This window comes from Phycodurus eques, chromosome 12 (assembly GCF_024500275.1).
Source record: "Phycodurus eques isolate BA_2022a chromosome 12, UOR_Pequ_1.1, whole genome shotgun sequence".
In the NCBI taxonomy this organism is placed as follows: Eukaryota; Metazoa; Chordata; class Actinopteri; order Syngnathiformes; family Syngnathidae; genus Phycodurus; species Phycodurus eques.
Window position 1 is genome coordinate 2,704,508 of NC_084536.1, and position 17,657 is coordinate 2,722,164.

Here is a 17,657-nt window from a genome sequence, read left to right on the forward strand (position 1 = left end):
GATAGCACAGAAACAGAGAAATAGAGCAAGCATTATTATTAATATTTGAAGTGAATGATAAATATAATTAAATATTTGTAAAATAATAAATATATAAACATTATATAAAGTTGGAATTCTTTTAAATTAAAAATATAATGCGCTCACTAATAAAAATAAGAGAAATAAAAATGCATATTTTAAAAAATAAAAAATGATGAATATATTTGAATTATTGTTGTAGAAAATGTATTTTCTTATATTTAAAATAATAACTATAAAATAACAAAAAGTTTTTGGGAGATTTGTTTTTTTAAATATAAGAAAAAAATCTTTTTATATGAACCTTTCTCGCCCGAAGATAGCTGGGATAGGCTCCAGCACGCCTGCGACCCGAGTGAGCATAAGCGGTAGAAGAAAATGGATGGATGAATGAACCAATGAACATATGGACCTTTTCTGAGGGGTATTATTAAAACACATTCATAAAACACAACCGGAGTACGTTTTGATTTACAGAAGCACAATTGTAAATATTTGCAGGATAACAAACATCAATTAATATTTGTCTGAGTGTCAATCAAAATTGAGTACTCTTATCTAATTATTAATGTCCAGATGTACCTCATGAATGAATGAATGAATTTGTTATGCTTTTCAATGGGATCGGAAATAAAGATTTCTGTGATAGTTTTCAGCGAGATTTTTATTTAGAAAAACAGCATAGACAAAACAAAAACAAAACAAATTATTATTATAACAACAGAGAAACATTAATACATTAACTCTCAGGTTAAACTGACAATATTAGCACCATGCTTGGAAGGACGAATGCATTTCTATTTTCCTTTTCAAAGTTTCCCCCTAGGTTTCCGGTCCAAATAATAAATTACTAACATTATAAGTACTCTCCCATATTCCATCACTTTTGACACATCTTGACATCAAATTTCATTTCATTTCCCCCTTTTATGTGTAATTTTACTGCCAATACACATTTGACATTGGTAGTAACAACAACATAAATAAAATGACAGTAGAGTAAAGATAAATCTGGTAGAAACTGTGACACTGCATAGGAATGAAATATTTTTTTGAAAAACACATTTTGGGGTCGTACGTAGTGAGTGGTATTGCATTTAGCTTTATATTCTCTGCAGCGTAATTATCATATCACCAAATCTGTTAAAATCCCTTGCAGAATTACAGCAAAGCCGGCATGAGCAAGCAAAAAAAAAAAAGAATAAAAGCATCATTAATTTGATATTATTCTCTGCATTTTTTATTTATTTATTTTTTTAAAATCTTGACCAACCTAAATCTCTGATCTGTATTGCCATGATCGATGAAGGCAACGGCGGTATTTACGAATGTAGGAATGGATGAAGGGGAAAAAAAATAAAATATCAAATTATATTCATGTTTTTTCCTGAACTTTACATGATTTGCCACATGGAGTAGCTGCCACTTTTCCTCTTCTTTTTTGTTAAACACCCTAAGTTTTTTCTTCTATGACACATTTTATAATTTCCCTTCATGCCCTCACATTGTAATTTACAAACAAACTGCATTCACTTGGCTTGCTGAAATGATGTCAAAACTAGCCTTTTTTTCTTCATCTTGTGGCCGGGAGCGTTTGGCTTCTCGACTGCAGATGGGCGGAGATGTCGTCTATTATTTGCACAAATGCAATTTCTCGAAAAACAAATATCAAACTATGTATTCATAAATGTATATCCTTTTTGCCGTAATGAAGAAAATGCAGAAAGAAATGAGACCGACTGGGTGGATAAAATATGGCGCATCGCTCCCGGGGATGTACACATGGACGCACTCGACATTGTGGAGCGAAATGTCAGAGCTACTGGAATGTTCATCTTTTTTCCACATACCGGAAGCTCCTCGTGGATAGTTGTTTACAACAAGCAAGACTGCGGCACTTTTTTCCGAGAGACTGTTTTACGTCCCTCGGTTGGTGCTGCCGTTTTGGCGAACTTCAAATTGGCGACGCACCTGACAACTAATTGAGACACGGTGTCTATTCAAATCGGCCACAATTTGAGGACATACAGTACGACAGGTCATTCAGGTCTTGTGTGAATACCTTTTCATCGGTTGTTCTATACCTTTATATCTATAAAATTGCACATGGACTCATGGCTCGGTGGTGTAAAATGGGTTTTATATACAGACCATCCTACTTCTTTGTGATAACCAAACTGACTTCTCATCAGATTTCCACTGAAAAGTCCACTTTTTTGGGCAACACTTCACTTTTCACTTACAACGGATACAGTAGAAATCCAGAGAAAGACGAGTGCACGTACTCCCCAGCATAAAGTCCTGCAGCCTGGTCTGAGGGCAGCTGAATGTACACAGTGTCCCCCGGTTGTAAAGGTAAGACTGCACTTCCCGATGCTTGATCTAAGTACCCCTTCTTGTATTCGTCGTACGTGTACATCAGCGGCTCATTGTTCTTCATCAGGGCCACCCACACATTGGCTCCTTTGCAATGGACGTGGTAGGCAAAGTAATATATGCCAGGGACTTCGCAGGTGAAAATTCCCGTTTCGGGGTTGTAGTTTTGGCGACCGTTGTACAAAGGCTTCTCAAACACCACCGGAGTGCCCACGGGTGGGAATGGAGTCGACGCTATAGCTGTGAATGCTGGCATTTCCAGCCCGCTGACTCCCATGACTTCTGCTCCATTTCCTCCATATTTGCCCTTTTGACCGTAGCCACCAGCCTTCTCACCATCCAGTCCAGGGCCCATATGAGAGAGCACGCCAGCCAAGTCCGGAGACAGACCTGGTGGGCCAGGGGGTCCAGGAAGGCCAGGTGGTCCGCTCTGTCCTTGGGGTCCCGACAGGCCTTCTTTCCCCCGAGGTCCGATAGGACCGGGATGACCTGGAATGCCTTCACCTGCGATGCCTGGCGGACCAGGAGGGCCGAAATCTCCTTTTGGCCCTTGAAGTCCAGGTGATCCGATTGGGCCTGCTACACCATCCATACCGGGGATTCCTTTAGGACCTTGAGGTCCCATTGCACCAGGAAATCCCCCTTCTCCTTTGGGCCCAGGAAGTGCTGCCGGACCTGGCGGACCGGGAAGGCCTTTATGTCCGTTGTCTCCTTTGGCACCACTTGGTCCTTGTGGACCTTTCGGCCCTGGACTTCCACGTTCTCCAGGCAAGCCATCAGTACCAGGTAATCCAGGCGTACCGGAGTCACCCCGAATTCCATCAATCCCTTTAGGTCCTCCTTCTCCACATTCTCCTTTTGGACCTGGTAAGCCTACACCCCCTGACGGCCCCTTGGGTCCTGGGGGGCCCGGTTGACCATTTGGTCCAGCAGGTCCGGTCATACCAAGTAATCCTGCGTGGCCTTTATCTCCTTTTGGTCCTATGGGGCCAGGTGGCCCATTCATACCTTTATCACCCTTTGGTCCTTGGAGGCCTGGTTTACCAAAACCAGGTAGTCCTGCCTTTCCTGGCAAACCAGGTGGTCCTGGATGACCTTTACCACCCTGCATGCCTGGCTGCCCTGGCAGACCATTTTGACCTGGTTTTCCTTGCCCGGGCAGACCTGGCGGGCCCGGTAGACCTGCTTCACCTGGTGGCCCACTTAGTCCTTTTAGACCTGGATGTCCCTTCTCTCCCGGAGGTCCTTGTGGGCCTGGCATCCCATTCAAACCTGGTTTTCCAAAACCAGGCAGTCCTCTTGGTCCAACAGGGCCTTGGGGTCCTGGAAGACCTTTGTGACCTGGTAGCCCTGGCTGTCCCAGTCCCTTATCGCCTTTGGGTCCTTGTAATCCAGGAAGTCCTGGCAGTCCTTTGTGACCTGGCTCTCCTTTCATCCCTGGTTGGCCTGGCAGTCCTTGGACACCTGGTTTACCTATTCCAGGTAGCCCAGGTGGTCCTGGTGGACCCTGACGTCCCGGTTGTCCGGGCTGACCCGGTCCACCCCTAGGGCCCATTTCTCCTTGTGGCCCGAGCTGACCGATTCCTCCTGGTCTGCCTGGTAGTCCTGGCAACCCTTGTTTTCCCATCCCAGGCGCCCCTGGTTGACCGGGAGGTCCAGGTAGCCCTGCTGGCCCTGGTTGGCCATTGCCTGGAGGTCCAGGAGGACCGATAGGTCCTTCAGGCCCAGGTGGCCCAACTGGTCCAGGTTCTCCTTGGGGAATTCCCTCCGCACCACTTGGGATTGTCTGACCTGTAATCAATGATACAGATATTATAATAAATAGTGCATGACTGGGAAACCACCTCTGTCATGTAGCTCAGGAATACCAGGATCACAATACCTTCAGTGAATCTTGCCTTTATGACAATGGGGCAAAAAAACCCCCCCCAAAAAACCTAGTTATTTCTTACCTTTATCTTGACCTCCATTATAGCCACCTCCTTTGCGAGCCTTCTCTTTGCCCTTCACCACGGGCATCTGTGGGAGTTCCTTTCGATAGTGGGAATAGTGCATATAGGGCACATCTTCGCCGACGTACTGTTGCTGGGGGTAGCCTTCATTGCCCATGTGTTGGAGGTGCTGCATTTGCATCTGCTGCTGGTATGCTTGAGGGTGTTGATTGTGTCCATAGTACTTCCCATCACTTACACACGTAAGTACGACGAGCTGCAGCAGGGTCAGGAGGAGGGGGGGCCGAAGGGACGGCATAGCCAAGGCCTGTTTCAAAGGGGGACAAAGGAGAATAGAACTTAGACAAGGCTGCGCAACAGCTTGAACTACATGTGGCTCAGCCACATGTGCAGACTCCATCCATCCATTTTCAGTACCGCTTACCGGGTGTGCTGGAGCCTGTCCCAGCTATCATTGGGTGAGAGGCGGTGTACACCATAAACTGGTCGCCAGCCAATCGCAGAGCACATATAAACAAGCAACCATTCGCACTCACATTCACACCTATGGGCAATTTAGAGTCTTCAGTTAACCTACCGCGCATGTCTTTGGGATGTGGGAGGAAACCGGAGTGCCCGGAGAAAAGCCACGCAGGCACGGGAGGAACACGCAAACTCCACACAGTCGAGGCCGGATTTGAACCTGGGTCCTCAGAACTGTGAGGCAGATGTGATAACCAGTTGCCCACTGTGGCGCCGCCAGATAGAATGTAAAGCATTAAACAAATTGTGCATCACAATCGAATGCCGTGTCTAATTCAGTGTGCTGAACCTTCTGGTGTGCCCACCTTGGCCACTGGGAGGCAGTACTCTATAACGAGGAAGAATGGACTTCTTCTACTGTATTCCTACTCAGTAAGTGTAAATGATGTGGCACATGTGCCTGTGAGTGTTGTTATGATATCGGTCTGCATGTGTTATTCCACCATATGCGTTCAAATATCCATTGCTAAAAGGATTATAAAATCACGACTATCGATGCTAATGTTAGCATGTCAATGGCATTTTCCATTCATTCATTGCTTGTTAGTGTTGAGCTAGCGGACTTTAAGGCTTTAAGACTGTGGTTGTTTTAAATATACTATCAATGGCTAGAAACCTCTTTTTTTTTTGACAAAATGTTCCGTATTTTCCAAACTCCTGCTTATTGTGAAATGAGTTGATTTGAGTTTGTGATCGCAAGTCAAAGCAAAAATTTGGCCTAATGACGACTTGTATCCCGAGAAACTCGTAAGTTGGGTCATCTCAAGGCAACCTCCTCAAGACAACTATAATACAAGTACGGTTGATACACAAGGAAGTGGTTCAATGAAATGCACTCACAATTATTACTCATAATTACTATTTTCATAGTGTTTTAATTGCACGTAGCTAACTGGAGGAGATATCGGTCCATTTACAATGCCATTCAATTCTAAAAACAAATAAAACCTCAGAGCAACTGTTATGAAAAGCCCCAAGATCCAAGCCCCAAGATCCACAATTGAACCCACACCTCAACGCAAAGCGGCTGTCAAACTCCTGAAGTTTGCAGATGACACCACTGTCATCAGTGTCTGCATATCGACAGGAAGCTGCGGTGCGGCCGACGCAACCTGGAGCTGAACACGCTCAAGACTGTAAAGATGATCGTGGACTTCAGGAGGCATCCTTCGCCACAGCTGCCCCTCACGCTGTCCAGCTGTCAACCGTCGAGACCTACACCTGGTTTGGGGCTGCTACAAAAAAGGACAAACTCCGACTGCACCGGACAATCAAAACTGCTGAAAGGATTGTCGGTACCCCCATACCCACCCTTGAGGACTTGCGCGCAGCCAGAACTAAGACAAGAGCGTGCAAAATCCTCTCGGACCCTCCGCATCCCGGTCACCGGCTCTTCCGTCTCCTTGCCTCAGGTAGGCGCTACCGATCAATGCAAACTAGAACAAGCAGACATTCCAACAGCTTCTTCCATCTTGCCATCAACTTCTTAAACTGCTAACCTAGAATTCCATTGCAACATGCTGCCAATTGTTTTGTCTGAGTTTCTTGTCACATTTCTGTCGGGCCAACGCTGCACTATTTGCATATCTGTTGTTGACCAATACTGGCCACTCATGCCAGAGTAGCATCTGCACCCCTTGCACACCGACTGAGGAGGTTCTACAACATTTGCACAATCAACATTGTCCCAGAGTATCGCGCTACTCGTCACTTTAAACTGAACACATTCCTTGAAGTCGAAGTCTCGGCACCCTTTGCACAATGCTCATTGCACCGGACTATTGCAATATTAGTCATTCAAACTGCTCTAATTGCTAGAGGACTCTGCATCCTTTTGCACAATTGTAAAAAAAAAAATCAAAAATCAAATATTGCACCAGCATTACCAGATAACTAGCAACCCTTTATTGCTCAGTGACTGTTTTTTCTCAATGTCTTTATATCTCAAAAGTGTTCTCTGTTGTCGTACTAGAGCGGCTCCAACTACCTGAGACAAATTCCTTGTGTGTTTGTTGGACATACTTGGCAAAATAAAGATGATTCTGATTCTGATTCTGATATGTTCTCATGCACTTAGTATGGCCTTCAAAGGACTTAAATGGCCCTTTGATGGGGATAAAGTGGAACATGGGTCAAAGCACGCTGTACTTCTTTTCTCATCCTAGTGCAAACCTGTTGGTCTGGAGCCAAAACAAGAGTATGCCTCGCAGATGCTGGCTTTGTGCCTGAACATGAAGCATGTCTTCCTACATGTTCTCCCGCCATGATGTAACCTACACGGTTTCTACAGTGTAGTCTCGTGACTCCACGGTCCATGAATGAGTCATTGTTGTGTGAAATCATTCGTCATACCACCGATTTCCATCCTGTCATCAAGGTTCAGCCTCAATCCTATCCCTGCTTTACTCAAGACACGTTGACTGTCGCTTTCAGAATTTCCAGCTAGATCCCGACACCGTTCGCGCCATCCCATGCTCTTTTCCTTCGGATCTCTGACCTTTTCTCTTAATAGTCTTAATAAAACAACTTGTTAAGCTCGAGAAATCATTTAAAATTTATACACATTTCTGCATTTATCTTGAAATCTTGACAGTATCAACTGAATCATCACACCATACAAACAAGTGGCAGCTATTCAGAAAGCGCTTACTGTTAACCACCTACTTTGTCAATGTATACATACAAATACAGTCCATACAAGTTGGGGCAGTGCATGAAAAGAAGATTGAAGAGTTCCACCAAACCAACTGCTGTTGACTGACATTTTAAAATATTCAGTGGCTTAAAATATTTCTACATGTGGTACTTTTAGAATTTTCACCGAACTTTAGCGCAAAGTGGCACAGCATTTTATAAGAAGTAGGCCTACTTTGCTCATGAAACCTGGCACCTTTTATCCTGCACAAGTGCATCGATATCAGGTGTTAAATCGTGAGTAGCAGCCAATTTCAGAATGTCATTTAAGTGGTAAGTGGTCGTCAGTACGCCCTCCAGTGGACAAAACGAGCAACAAGTTACTTTTCTTGAAAAAGAGCAGCGAATGTGTTCCGTGTTCTCATGGGGCCGGATTGGACCCCCTGAAGGGTCTGTTCTGGCCTGTGGGTTGAACGTTGAACACCCCTGCTCTGAAGTTTTATATAATTGGATCATTTCCTGTGGCACCCCTGGTGATCTTTCACGGCTCTAGTTCTACACACAAATGATCAACATACTGTTCAATGAATACCTTTACAGGGTCTGAGCATGATTAGCTTTATAAATGCAAGCTATTGAGATGCCGTATTATTGGATGCCACGCACGTGGCCGTTTGCCTGTTTTCCCGCTTTGGCCCGCAAACATAAACATGTCTGTCACACGTCATGTTTTTCTGGTATGGAGTCAGGATGAGAGGAAACATTTAACCAATGTTGTGCTAATAAAGCGATGAAGGAAATCCCTCGTCAAGTGCATGCAAAACAAAGCTAACGTCATGGTTTTCCTCTCGGCGAATGAATGACAAAAGCAATGAGGGAGCCTTTAAAATGTTTCAGAAACATTTAGAAAACAACGTGGGACATTTTATGACCTGCAGCGAGGGTGCCCCCCCCCCTTATTGATACATAAAGTAAGTGAGTGAGCAAGTATGTGTGTGTTTTTAAAAGGATGGAAATACCGTGACAAGTACACAACGATCGCCTGTTCACTTGCTACATAGCAACGCCCCGTTGTCACGGTAACCAGGGAGCGGCGGAAACACCTCGTGACGCTACCTGCCGAGCGGTTTCCCCCTCCTGGCGAGTGATTGAACATAGGTCTCGCCTCCCAAGCGCCTCATTCATTCAGTCACCGTGAAAATTTACCAGCAATTTGCACCGTTTCAACTTGTGATTTGTTATTTGAGGAAACGGCAGCGACGTGAATAGAAAGAAGTTTGTTATGCCTTTCAAAGTGCCACTGTGCCATGGCACAATAGCTGCCCATTCAGGGGGCAGACGTGAGGTCACGTGTATGGAACGCGGCCGCGAGCGCACCTAGCGTGCAAGGAGTCTGTCACGTTCCTGGCATTTAGGGTAACGTTTTATGACTCGCATGCTAGTGCCAACTCATTTTTCATTTTTCAACTCGGTACAGCCAAACTTCCACTATCAATTCATGTTTGTACAGATACGTTTCATTCAAATGTCTTGTCTTTTTGTCATGTTCTTATAAAAAATATTGATTCTGAACTGCTCCAGATGATGTACGTGGCACATTTTTGTACAGTATTGACGATTTCTACAATTACGACGTGATCATGTTGATATTAAAAGGTGGATTGAGTTGGCCCAAGTACCAAATGCACAGCCCTCCATTGGTAGTTGGTATGTATAGCAAGTATTTAGGGAGGTATAGTGTAGGTAACCAGCGTAGAAAGGTACGTTAGTACCGTTGGTATGTACGTCGGCCCTTAAGTAAGTTGGCAAGTGTTGTAGATCGGTAGTTAGGAAGGTAAGCAGATAGGTAGGGTAACCAGAGAGGTTGGCTAGAGTAGGCTAGTGTAGGTAGATTTGGAGGTCGTCAGTTGTCTGATAAGTACAGTAGGTAAGTCGGTATGTAGATAGATAAGCAGTTGAGAAGGTAAGGTAAGTAGATGGGTAGGTTAAGTTATTAGGCAGGTAGCTGGGTAAGTAATTAGGTAGATAGGTAGCATAGGTTGGTTGGTAAGTATAGGTTGGGTAGTGTTGAGTAGAGTTGGATAAGGTAGGTAGATACTGTATGTGGATAGGCAGGCTTATAAATAGGTTAAGTAGTAAGTAAGTGGATAAGGGAGTTGTGCTGGTAGAATGCTAGATAAGTAGATTAAGTTGGTCAGTAAGCATGTCAATAAATAAGTAGGTAGGGTAGGTTGCTGGGTAAGTAAGCAGGAAGGTAGGCAAGTAAAGTGGATTAAAAAAGTCTACACACCCCTGTTTAATGCCATTTTTGGTGGGGTTTAAAAAAATGAGACAAAGATCCAGTAAGTCATTTCAAACCTTTTCCCACTTATCATTTGATCCACATTCAGCATAACTCAATTTGGAAAAAAATAAATCTTTAAGAGAGGGGAATGTAGTCGCATAAGTGTGCACCCCTTGTTTGAACTCGTGGTGTGGCTGTGTTCAGAACTAAACAATCACATTCAAACTACCCCTATTTCAAGTGGTGCGTCTGATTAACCCCCAAGACATTTTATTTATTTATTTATTTATTTTTTTGCTGTTCTAGTAGGCTTTTCCTGACATTTGCTGCTTGCTTTCTACCAGAAGCCAGAAGGATTTGTGCTAACACCAACTGCTATTTGGACCTGTTCATAATTCGCTTGACCTTGACCGAGGCATTAGTTCCAGCGAAGAACACGCAGCCCCAAAGCACGATGCTGCCAGCACCATGCTTCATTGTGCTCGAGCTATGTTGTTCTTTTGCTGAGGAGCAGTGTTGCGTTTGCACCAAAAATAACTTCTGGAATCATGGCCAAAAAGTTCAACCCTTCTTTCATTGGACCATAACAAAATGCGGGACAATTTGTTATGGTCAGATAAAACCCAACTGCAGTCAGTGTTAACACAACACCTTCAAGCTTCTGCAGGAAAATCAAGACAAATGTTAGAAAGAGTCTACTAGAACTGCTGAAATTGATTTGGGGTTATTCAGCGGCACTTTAAATGATGGCAGATTTGTGAGTGGTTGGGTGGATAGGCACACAAAGAAAGTACTTTGGCAAATATGGATTTGTTATGTAAAATACTACATGTAGAAATAAATAGATTTTTGGTGTCCACATTTAACATCCCTTAACAACCCACCATCTGTAACGGATGTCCTGCGATTCAAACTCATGAAATGGTAGAATCATTTTTAGTGCAACAAAAGTACTGATATTAGCACTGAGGGCATTTGAACATGTGCTGCCTCGTCCTCGTTCATACACAAACATGTGCCAGACACTCCCAAAAATAAGCAAAGCCCCGAGTCGTCTGCTGTGTTTAATACACGCGTGTGCGCGTGTCTTTGCCACACTGCTTCCAGATGTCCATCGTTTTACCACATGTCACACAAACACGGCGTATAAAATGGACTCGTTACCGCTAATTGTGAAGATGCTGGCCGTTCACGCAAGCTGCGAACGCAAGGATGTCATTCAAATGCAGTTTTTCATTGGTTGGCCTCAAACATGATGATGACAATGACAGGGATTAGATTCTCAAGATTAAGTGGGGAAAAAAATGTTCAATTTGGAAGTCAGCGTGTGTTTCCCAAATATGGCAAGGAAGCATATTTGGCAACTGAAACAACAACCAGAACCAAAATAATGTATATAATTATACTTTGAAATGCTTAGAAAAAATGTAAAAGAAATAATCTTATAGCAATCAAATTTTGATTGATATAAAAAAAATATATGAATATCACGCACCCGCTCAAAAAAACAAAAAACAAAAACAAAACAGTCAAAGCCCATCCCAGCTAACTGCGGGCGAGAGAAACCGATAAGTACAGTAGGTAAGTACGCCCACCGTGCCGCCAATGTTCATAAATATGACTAATTATAATAATATTCTTACGAATATAAAACGAATCCCGCTCGGACGGTGTCGTTCAAGGCCTCGCCTACAAAGTCCCGCAGAGGGTCACGGTTCATCCATCATCTGTCAGATGGCGACAACTCTCTTCTCGCCGTCTGCCTTCTTTCCCTTGCGCCGTGTCTGTGCGAACAGAGGCGCGTCTGTTCCACACCATCTTCACCCTGTCTTCTCCGTCTGTTTGCTGGCGGCCCACTTCACCAGCCCGCCTCCCCTCATATTTGGAGACATCCCAGGGCAGTGACCCGAAGACACCCAATGAGCTAACAGCACAGGCACCGGGACATCACAAATGCATAAAGGGCGCGTGAAAACTGCTATAAAACATTGAACCCAAAATGCCCCAAAAGGGGTACAATTCAACTCCATTTTTCAGGCAAACTATGAAAAGGAAAACTCAGAACAGAGGCGGGCAATGCATTTGGGACCCAGGCGTTCTAAATGCAACTCAATGCAACTCTTAATACTCCCACGATCACGTCACAACTATAGAACCATCAATAACACACACAAAAACACAATATAACAGCATACAGCTTTACGATGCACATCATCTGGAGCACATCACAATTAACATTCATTTAACAACATGACACAAAGGTAAAGCAATTAAATGAATTACACCATACTTACCAGAGACGCTAATTAAATGCATCAGCGTGTCCAGATCAGTACTGTTTTGCCAATAGAAATGGGCTGTAACAAGTTTTGCTCTGACCAACCAATCAGAGGACAGAAGAAAAATGCTGACATCACTAAGTGCCAGTTGGCTCTGTAAGGACACATTTGAAATCTGATTGGTCAAAGAAACAACAACCGGTACTGCTGATTCCGAAGGCCCTGGACAGATTTGAATGGCATAGCAACAAACAGAGCCTGACATTTGATTGGACAAAAAAAACATCAAAACACAAACAAAACTTGGGAAAAGCTCTTGAGACTTCAGCTTTGATCTCAACCATAAAACAGGAAATGGAACTCGAAGAGTGTCTGGCCGCTCAGTACAATATGGGCACTACAATTGCTTCAATATCGCAAATGAATTTGACCCAGCAGATGCAAACTAGCATGTAGCTCAGAGGTTGTCAAAGTGTGGTACGAGCGTCACAGGTGGTACGCGAAAGAATCACTGAGTAACAATTCAAATACAGTCAAAGAAATTGGAAGCAACTTTGTAGCTATGCATACAGACGATTCAAACTTTTTTTGCAGGACATGTTTTACTTTTCACGGAAGAGATTTTATTATTTTTTTAAATTATTATTATTATTATTTTTTTTTTAACTCTCAAGTAAAGTACTGGACATTTTTTTAACTACAGTTCAGTTTGTTTTTTACTTTTAATTTAAGTGCAGGACAATAGAACACTCCAGTAAAAAAGCATTTTTCTTTTATTATTTAACTTTTATGTGCAAAACATTTGAATGGAATAATTATTTTAAGTATGTTTCTTTCTTTTCCTATATTGAAGCACAGTGTTACTGTCCAAACTGTGCATAATGTAATAAATAATAATCATAAATGATATATGATATGTATAGCCGAAATACCTTTCAGCATTTTGGATGAACACTTAAGCCAACTACATTACTGTACTTTTAATGTTAGTCATAATGGTGGTACTTTGAGAGCTATGTATTTTGTGAGGTGGTATTCGGTGTAAAAGAGTTTTATTAGAAGCACTGGTGTAGCTGATAGTCTAATGGCTAATGGTCAGCAAGCAAACAACAACACTTTCCGGCTGCTTCTTTTCCATTACGTGTCTGCCAGGTGTCGTCAAAGAGTGTTTTATTTATTTTAGTGTCATTTGACGAGACATCGCTTGACTATTTTTACACCTGCATGACCGTTAAGAATGTTCACATGTGATATCGTTTTTAAGATGGATGTATTTTGAGCACGGAAGAGATGAAATTCCAATATAACATGGATGCACACGCGCGCGCGCACACGCACGCGCACTTACACGCAGGCATAGACACACACGGTGCCACAGCTGTGCAGCTAAATGACCCAAAGTATTTACCTCTGCCTCTCTCCTTTACACAAACATAATAATTCTCTTGGGGCCCTTTTGTCCCCCGGACAGCTACACTACTTTGCAGTGTAATGTGTGGTAGGAGCACTGTTTGCATGCACGCGCGCACACACACACGCACACACACGCACACACACACACACACTGCATTGAAAAGGCTTCCTGTTGTGCACAGGGGTCAGCAATGCTAAGGGTAGTATCTTTCATGCAGCTAGGAGCCAGGTTTCGGCTTCTGGGGAAAAGTGAGATTCAGGGATTAAAGGTTGACAATAATAAAGGTAAAAAAAAAAAAAAAAAAAAAAAAAGTTTAAAACGCGCATCTTCAAAGTGTGAAACCAACAACATTTAAGAAATAGCATAGAATCACATGCATAATAAATAATGTGAAGAATCCCCATTTTGAAAAACAACTGAGCGCGAATAAGAGTATTATCTGGTTTTTATAAGGAAGCCATAATAATAATAATAATAATAATAATCCCATAAAACGATGAACGTATGTTTCTCAAAGTGTGGTTTGTGGGCCATTTGTGGGCCCTGAGAAACCCCAAAGTGGTGCATCATTTATAGGTTGAAATTTGCCATACCCCTCTCAAACTTGTGACTCTTCAATTCAACTGTACTGCACAAAATACAAATGTTGTGTGTCTACAAAAGAATGCTCATAAAATTGTGAGTTCAATACATTCGTATTTAACTGACAACTGAATTCGATGGTATTGCACGTAATAGACCATTTTTGTCATCTATAATGTCACTTGGACAGTTGCAATAAAATCAAGTTAACCTAATCTAACGTTTTAAGTAACATTTTAGTAAATTACAAGTGAGTGGGCAGCACAGTGGTTAGAAACTCTGTCACGCAGTGCTGACGTTCGGGGATTCGAATCTCAGACTTCATGCATGAAGTTTGCATGTTCTGCCCGTGCTAGCTTGGGTTTTCCCGCGGTACTCCGACAACCTCCCCCATTGTCAAAACAGTTTCCTTGAAGACTCGGTGTGAATGTGAGCGTGAATTGTTTGTCTGAATGTGCCCTGTAACTGGTTAGCAACCAGTCCAAGGTGCCTCTACTTCTCTTGCCAAAAGTCAACTCATCTGCGAACCTCATGACAACAAGCGCTATTAAAAATTTTTTTTTTAAATGGATGGATGGATGTACAAGTGCAACAACTAAGTTAAATATATCGTTGGTGGGATTACTAAAACCTATAGCAAACCTTCCATTTACCAGTAATATTTTCAGTTGCACTGCAATCATTACCATTGACATCCTTTTGAAAGGTAGCAAAACCTCGTGGACTTTGCCCCGTTTTGGTTCAGGATGTGGACTCTTGTTCAACTTTCGAACCGGATTTTTCTTGGTATTTCGGTTTAAACTCTGATTCGTTCAACGGCGGAAGCGTCGCTGTACAGATGATACTCACATTGTCTCGTAAAGATGTGCCTCATCGATCCATGAATTCAATTCAACCTGAAACCTCTGACAATTCCACCAGCTCACTTTTTCAATGAAATCATTCTCACTGAGCAGTACCGTACGGCGGTTTCACGATGGTACATTCCAGTGAGTGTATCAAAGCAGCGTGCCGGTGAGCGCACAGCAAAGCAATTGAGGAAGTGTTTGCTCGGCACTCTCTTCTCACCAAACTGCTTGCTCTTGCCCCCATTGGCGGACATGTGACAGTTTGGCTTCAGCTTCCTGCGCGCTCACTAAACATTTCAATGCATATTTGTTTTGCATTAAGTGGTACACACATACACACATGTGGTGCACACAGCAGATCCCAAAAAGGCCGGGGACAGAGTACGCAAATTTGAGAGGGTTGCTCTGGAACATAATGATGTGCAACAGTCACGCTACATGCTAACTGTAGCTCCTCATAAGGCAAGGAAGCATATCTGGTAAGCTAAACTGGGGTCAAAAGGGATGCCACATGGCTCACTATAAAGGCCATGCGATTTCTACCAGTCAGTCCGATCATATCATTGTCTGACTTATCATTGAAAGAACAAAAGCAAACGATCCATCCATCTACTTCTACACCGCTCGTCACACAGCTACGCAGAGTACGGCCCGTGGGCCACGTCCGGCATATCCACAGTCTCTGACCGGCCCTCACAACCTTTATGAAGTAAAAGGTATACACTGCTTTTATTTTGATGTGTGGACAATGCAAGTGAACAAGAGCAGCGACCAAGACAGAACTTATAAATTCTGTCGCTGTATTTAGTGACTTTTCCGACCATTTGCACAGTTATTAAAAAGAACATAGGAAAAACGGCATCTGCGGTCCTCATTTTAGCAACATTCTTTTCTTTTTTTTTTTTTTTTGCAATGTGGAGGGAAGAAAGGAATTTGAACGGCTAATATGAGTTATGACGAGTTGCTCATCATTTCACCACACTTTCAAAATATAGAAACAATTCAAAACAATTATGGACACTGTCATGTTTTTTTGGGTGAATGTTGATTTAAATAGTGATACAGTAATATTAACATGTGTAACTATGTCAATTTAATATGAAGGATTCAAATTTTTTTAACAGTTTTCATTTTTATTTCATAAAATATACCATAGTAGCATCTTATTAAAATATGGCAATTTACTGCTTTACAAAAAGTCATTAAAACAGTAAGAACATGATTTAAAAGTAAAATCTCATCATTATAAAAAATAGCTGTTGAAAAAAAAATGTAATTAGATTTTTGTGTCAAAATGAATGTACATTTTGCAAGAAATAATACATGAGGAAACTTAGGGTTTGTTGTAAGTAGTTTTATATGTTGAATTTTTGCTCATTTTTCTGTTTCTTCTCAATATTCTGGCTACATAATGTATTAGTCATAGTCATGTTTTTAGTATTAGTCATAGTCACACACAAAAAAAGTACATTTCTAACATAAATGCAAAGACAAATATTTTGTGATTTAGGGGGAGAAGGGGGGAAAAAATCGTAATGTTTGGAAAAACAAAACAAAGAACTTGTTGAATACATGCTCTTCATTGAGAAGCAATAGTGCCGCACAAAAAAGAACACAATGTGACATAACTGACTATTTAAAATGTATATTTTTGATTTACAAAATGATATATCTAAATAATAAAATATATAATATACTGTATATTGTAATACTACATTGTGTACTACATTGTGGAAAAAAATGGAGACACTGTACATGCTTTCATTGGATGCATATAAAAACTGTAATTGAAGAATATGCAGAAATCAATTTTAGAAACACAACAATCTTATGCATTCTTGTGCAAACATCCAATTAACACGTGAATTGATTTCGAATAGGAATTAGACCTGAAATTGAAAATACAAGACTACATAAAAGCAGGGCATGGCTTACCTTTGGGGGTCAGGTGCAAACTTGAAATAATCACAGCAGGGGGACTCAGAGAGAGAGAGTGGGGGAGTAAAAAGCTGCAAAATCGGGATGGACGAGCCCTCCTGTGGCGCATGTGCTCATAACAGATGACCACCTTTGTGGACACGCTTTATATGCGCTGCAGGGTGGGGCCACACGGGGCGGGCAGCCCAGCCAGACCCTGCTCGGAAGAACAGGAGGGAGGGTTAGGAGGCTACCAAAAAAAAAAAACACAAAAAAAAACTATTCCACAATTTATAGTGGCGCAAAAACATATTTGTCGGCCGAGCACGCACAAAGATAATAAAGAATAAAGAGTCCTTTTGTGGCCCGCTTAAAGTGATCTAATGCGCTGAATGCATTAAAATGAGCCACAGTGGAGGCATTGTTAGGGTTTCACCTGTTCTGGCTAACGTCGAAGGAAAACCCAAACAGACGACAAGCAAGCGTGTGTCCTGGCGTACTGTGTGTATATACTCTGAGGAGTTTGAAAATTAAATCGAATTAAAGAATCCGATGTTGCGATGTGACGTGATGTGTTATTGTAATTAAGGCACAAACACGTGGGACCCAAAAAAATAGTCGTAAATCCCAGATTGCTGTGCTTCAACAAGAAATAATTCATACTGTATGTAAGTGGAAGAATATAAATATCATTTTAGTGGTGCCTCAAGGTTGTATCATTCAAAAAATGGGGCATTTAAAAAAAACAACAACCCAATGTCATGCAACCTCACAAGACCTCAGTTCAGTGAGCATCAAGGGTGCTTTTTTTCTGAAAAATTGCAGAAA

At 42.2% G+C, this 17,657-nt stretch overlaps 1 protein-coding gene across 2 annotated transcripts; it reads right to left on the minus strand.

Moving 5' to 3' along the window:
* Positions 1-1,195: 1,195 nt before the first annotated feature.
* col8a1a (collagen, type VIII, alpha 1a) lies at positions 1,196-16,890 on the minus strand. Of its 2 annotated transcripts, none has more exons than XM_061691973.1 (3): positions 16,848-16,890; positions 4,350-4,656; positions 1,196-4,188 (listed from the first exon to the last, which is right to left on the minus strand). In XM_061691973.1, exons 2-3 carry the CDS (start codon positions 4,645-4,647, stop codon positions 2,261-2,263), a joined length of 2,226 nt encoding a protein of 741 aa, XP_061547957.1. In that variant the 5' UTR covers positions 4,648-4,656; positions 16,848-16,890; the 3' UTR covers positions 1,196-2,260. The 2 variants fall into 2 exon arrangements, with proteins under 2 accessions (XP_061547957.1, XP_061547956.1); XM_061691972.1 differs by lacking the exon at positions 16,848-16,890 and adding an exon at positions 14,914-15,050.
* Between the last annotated feature and the right edge of the window lie 767 nt (positions 16,891-17,657).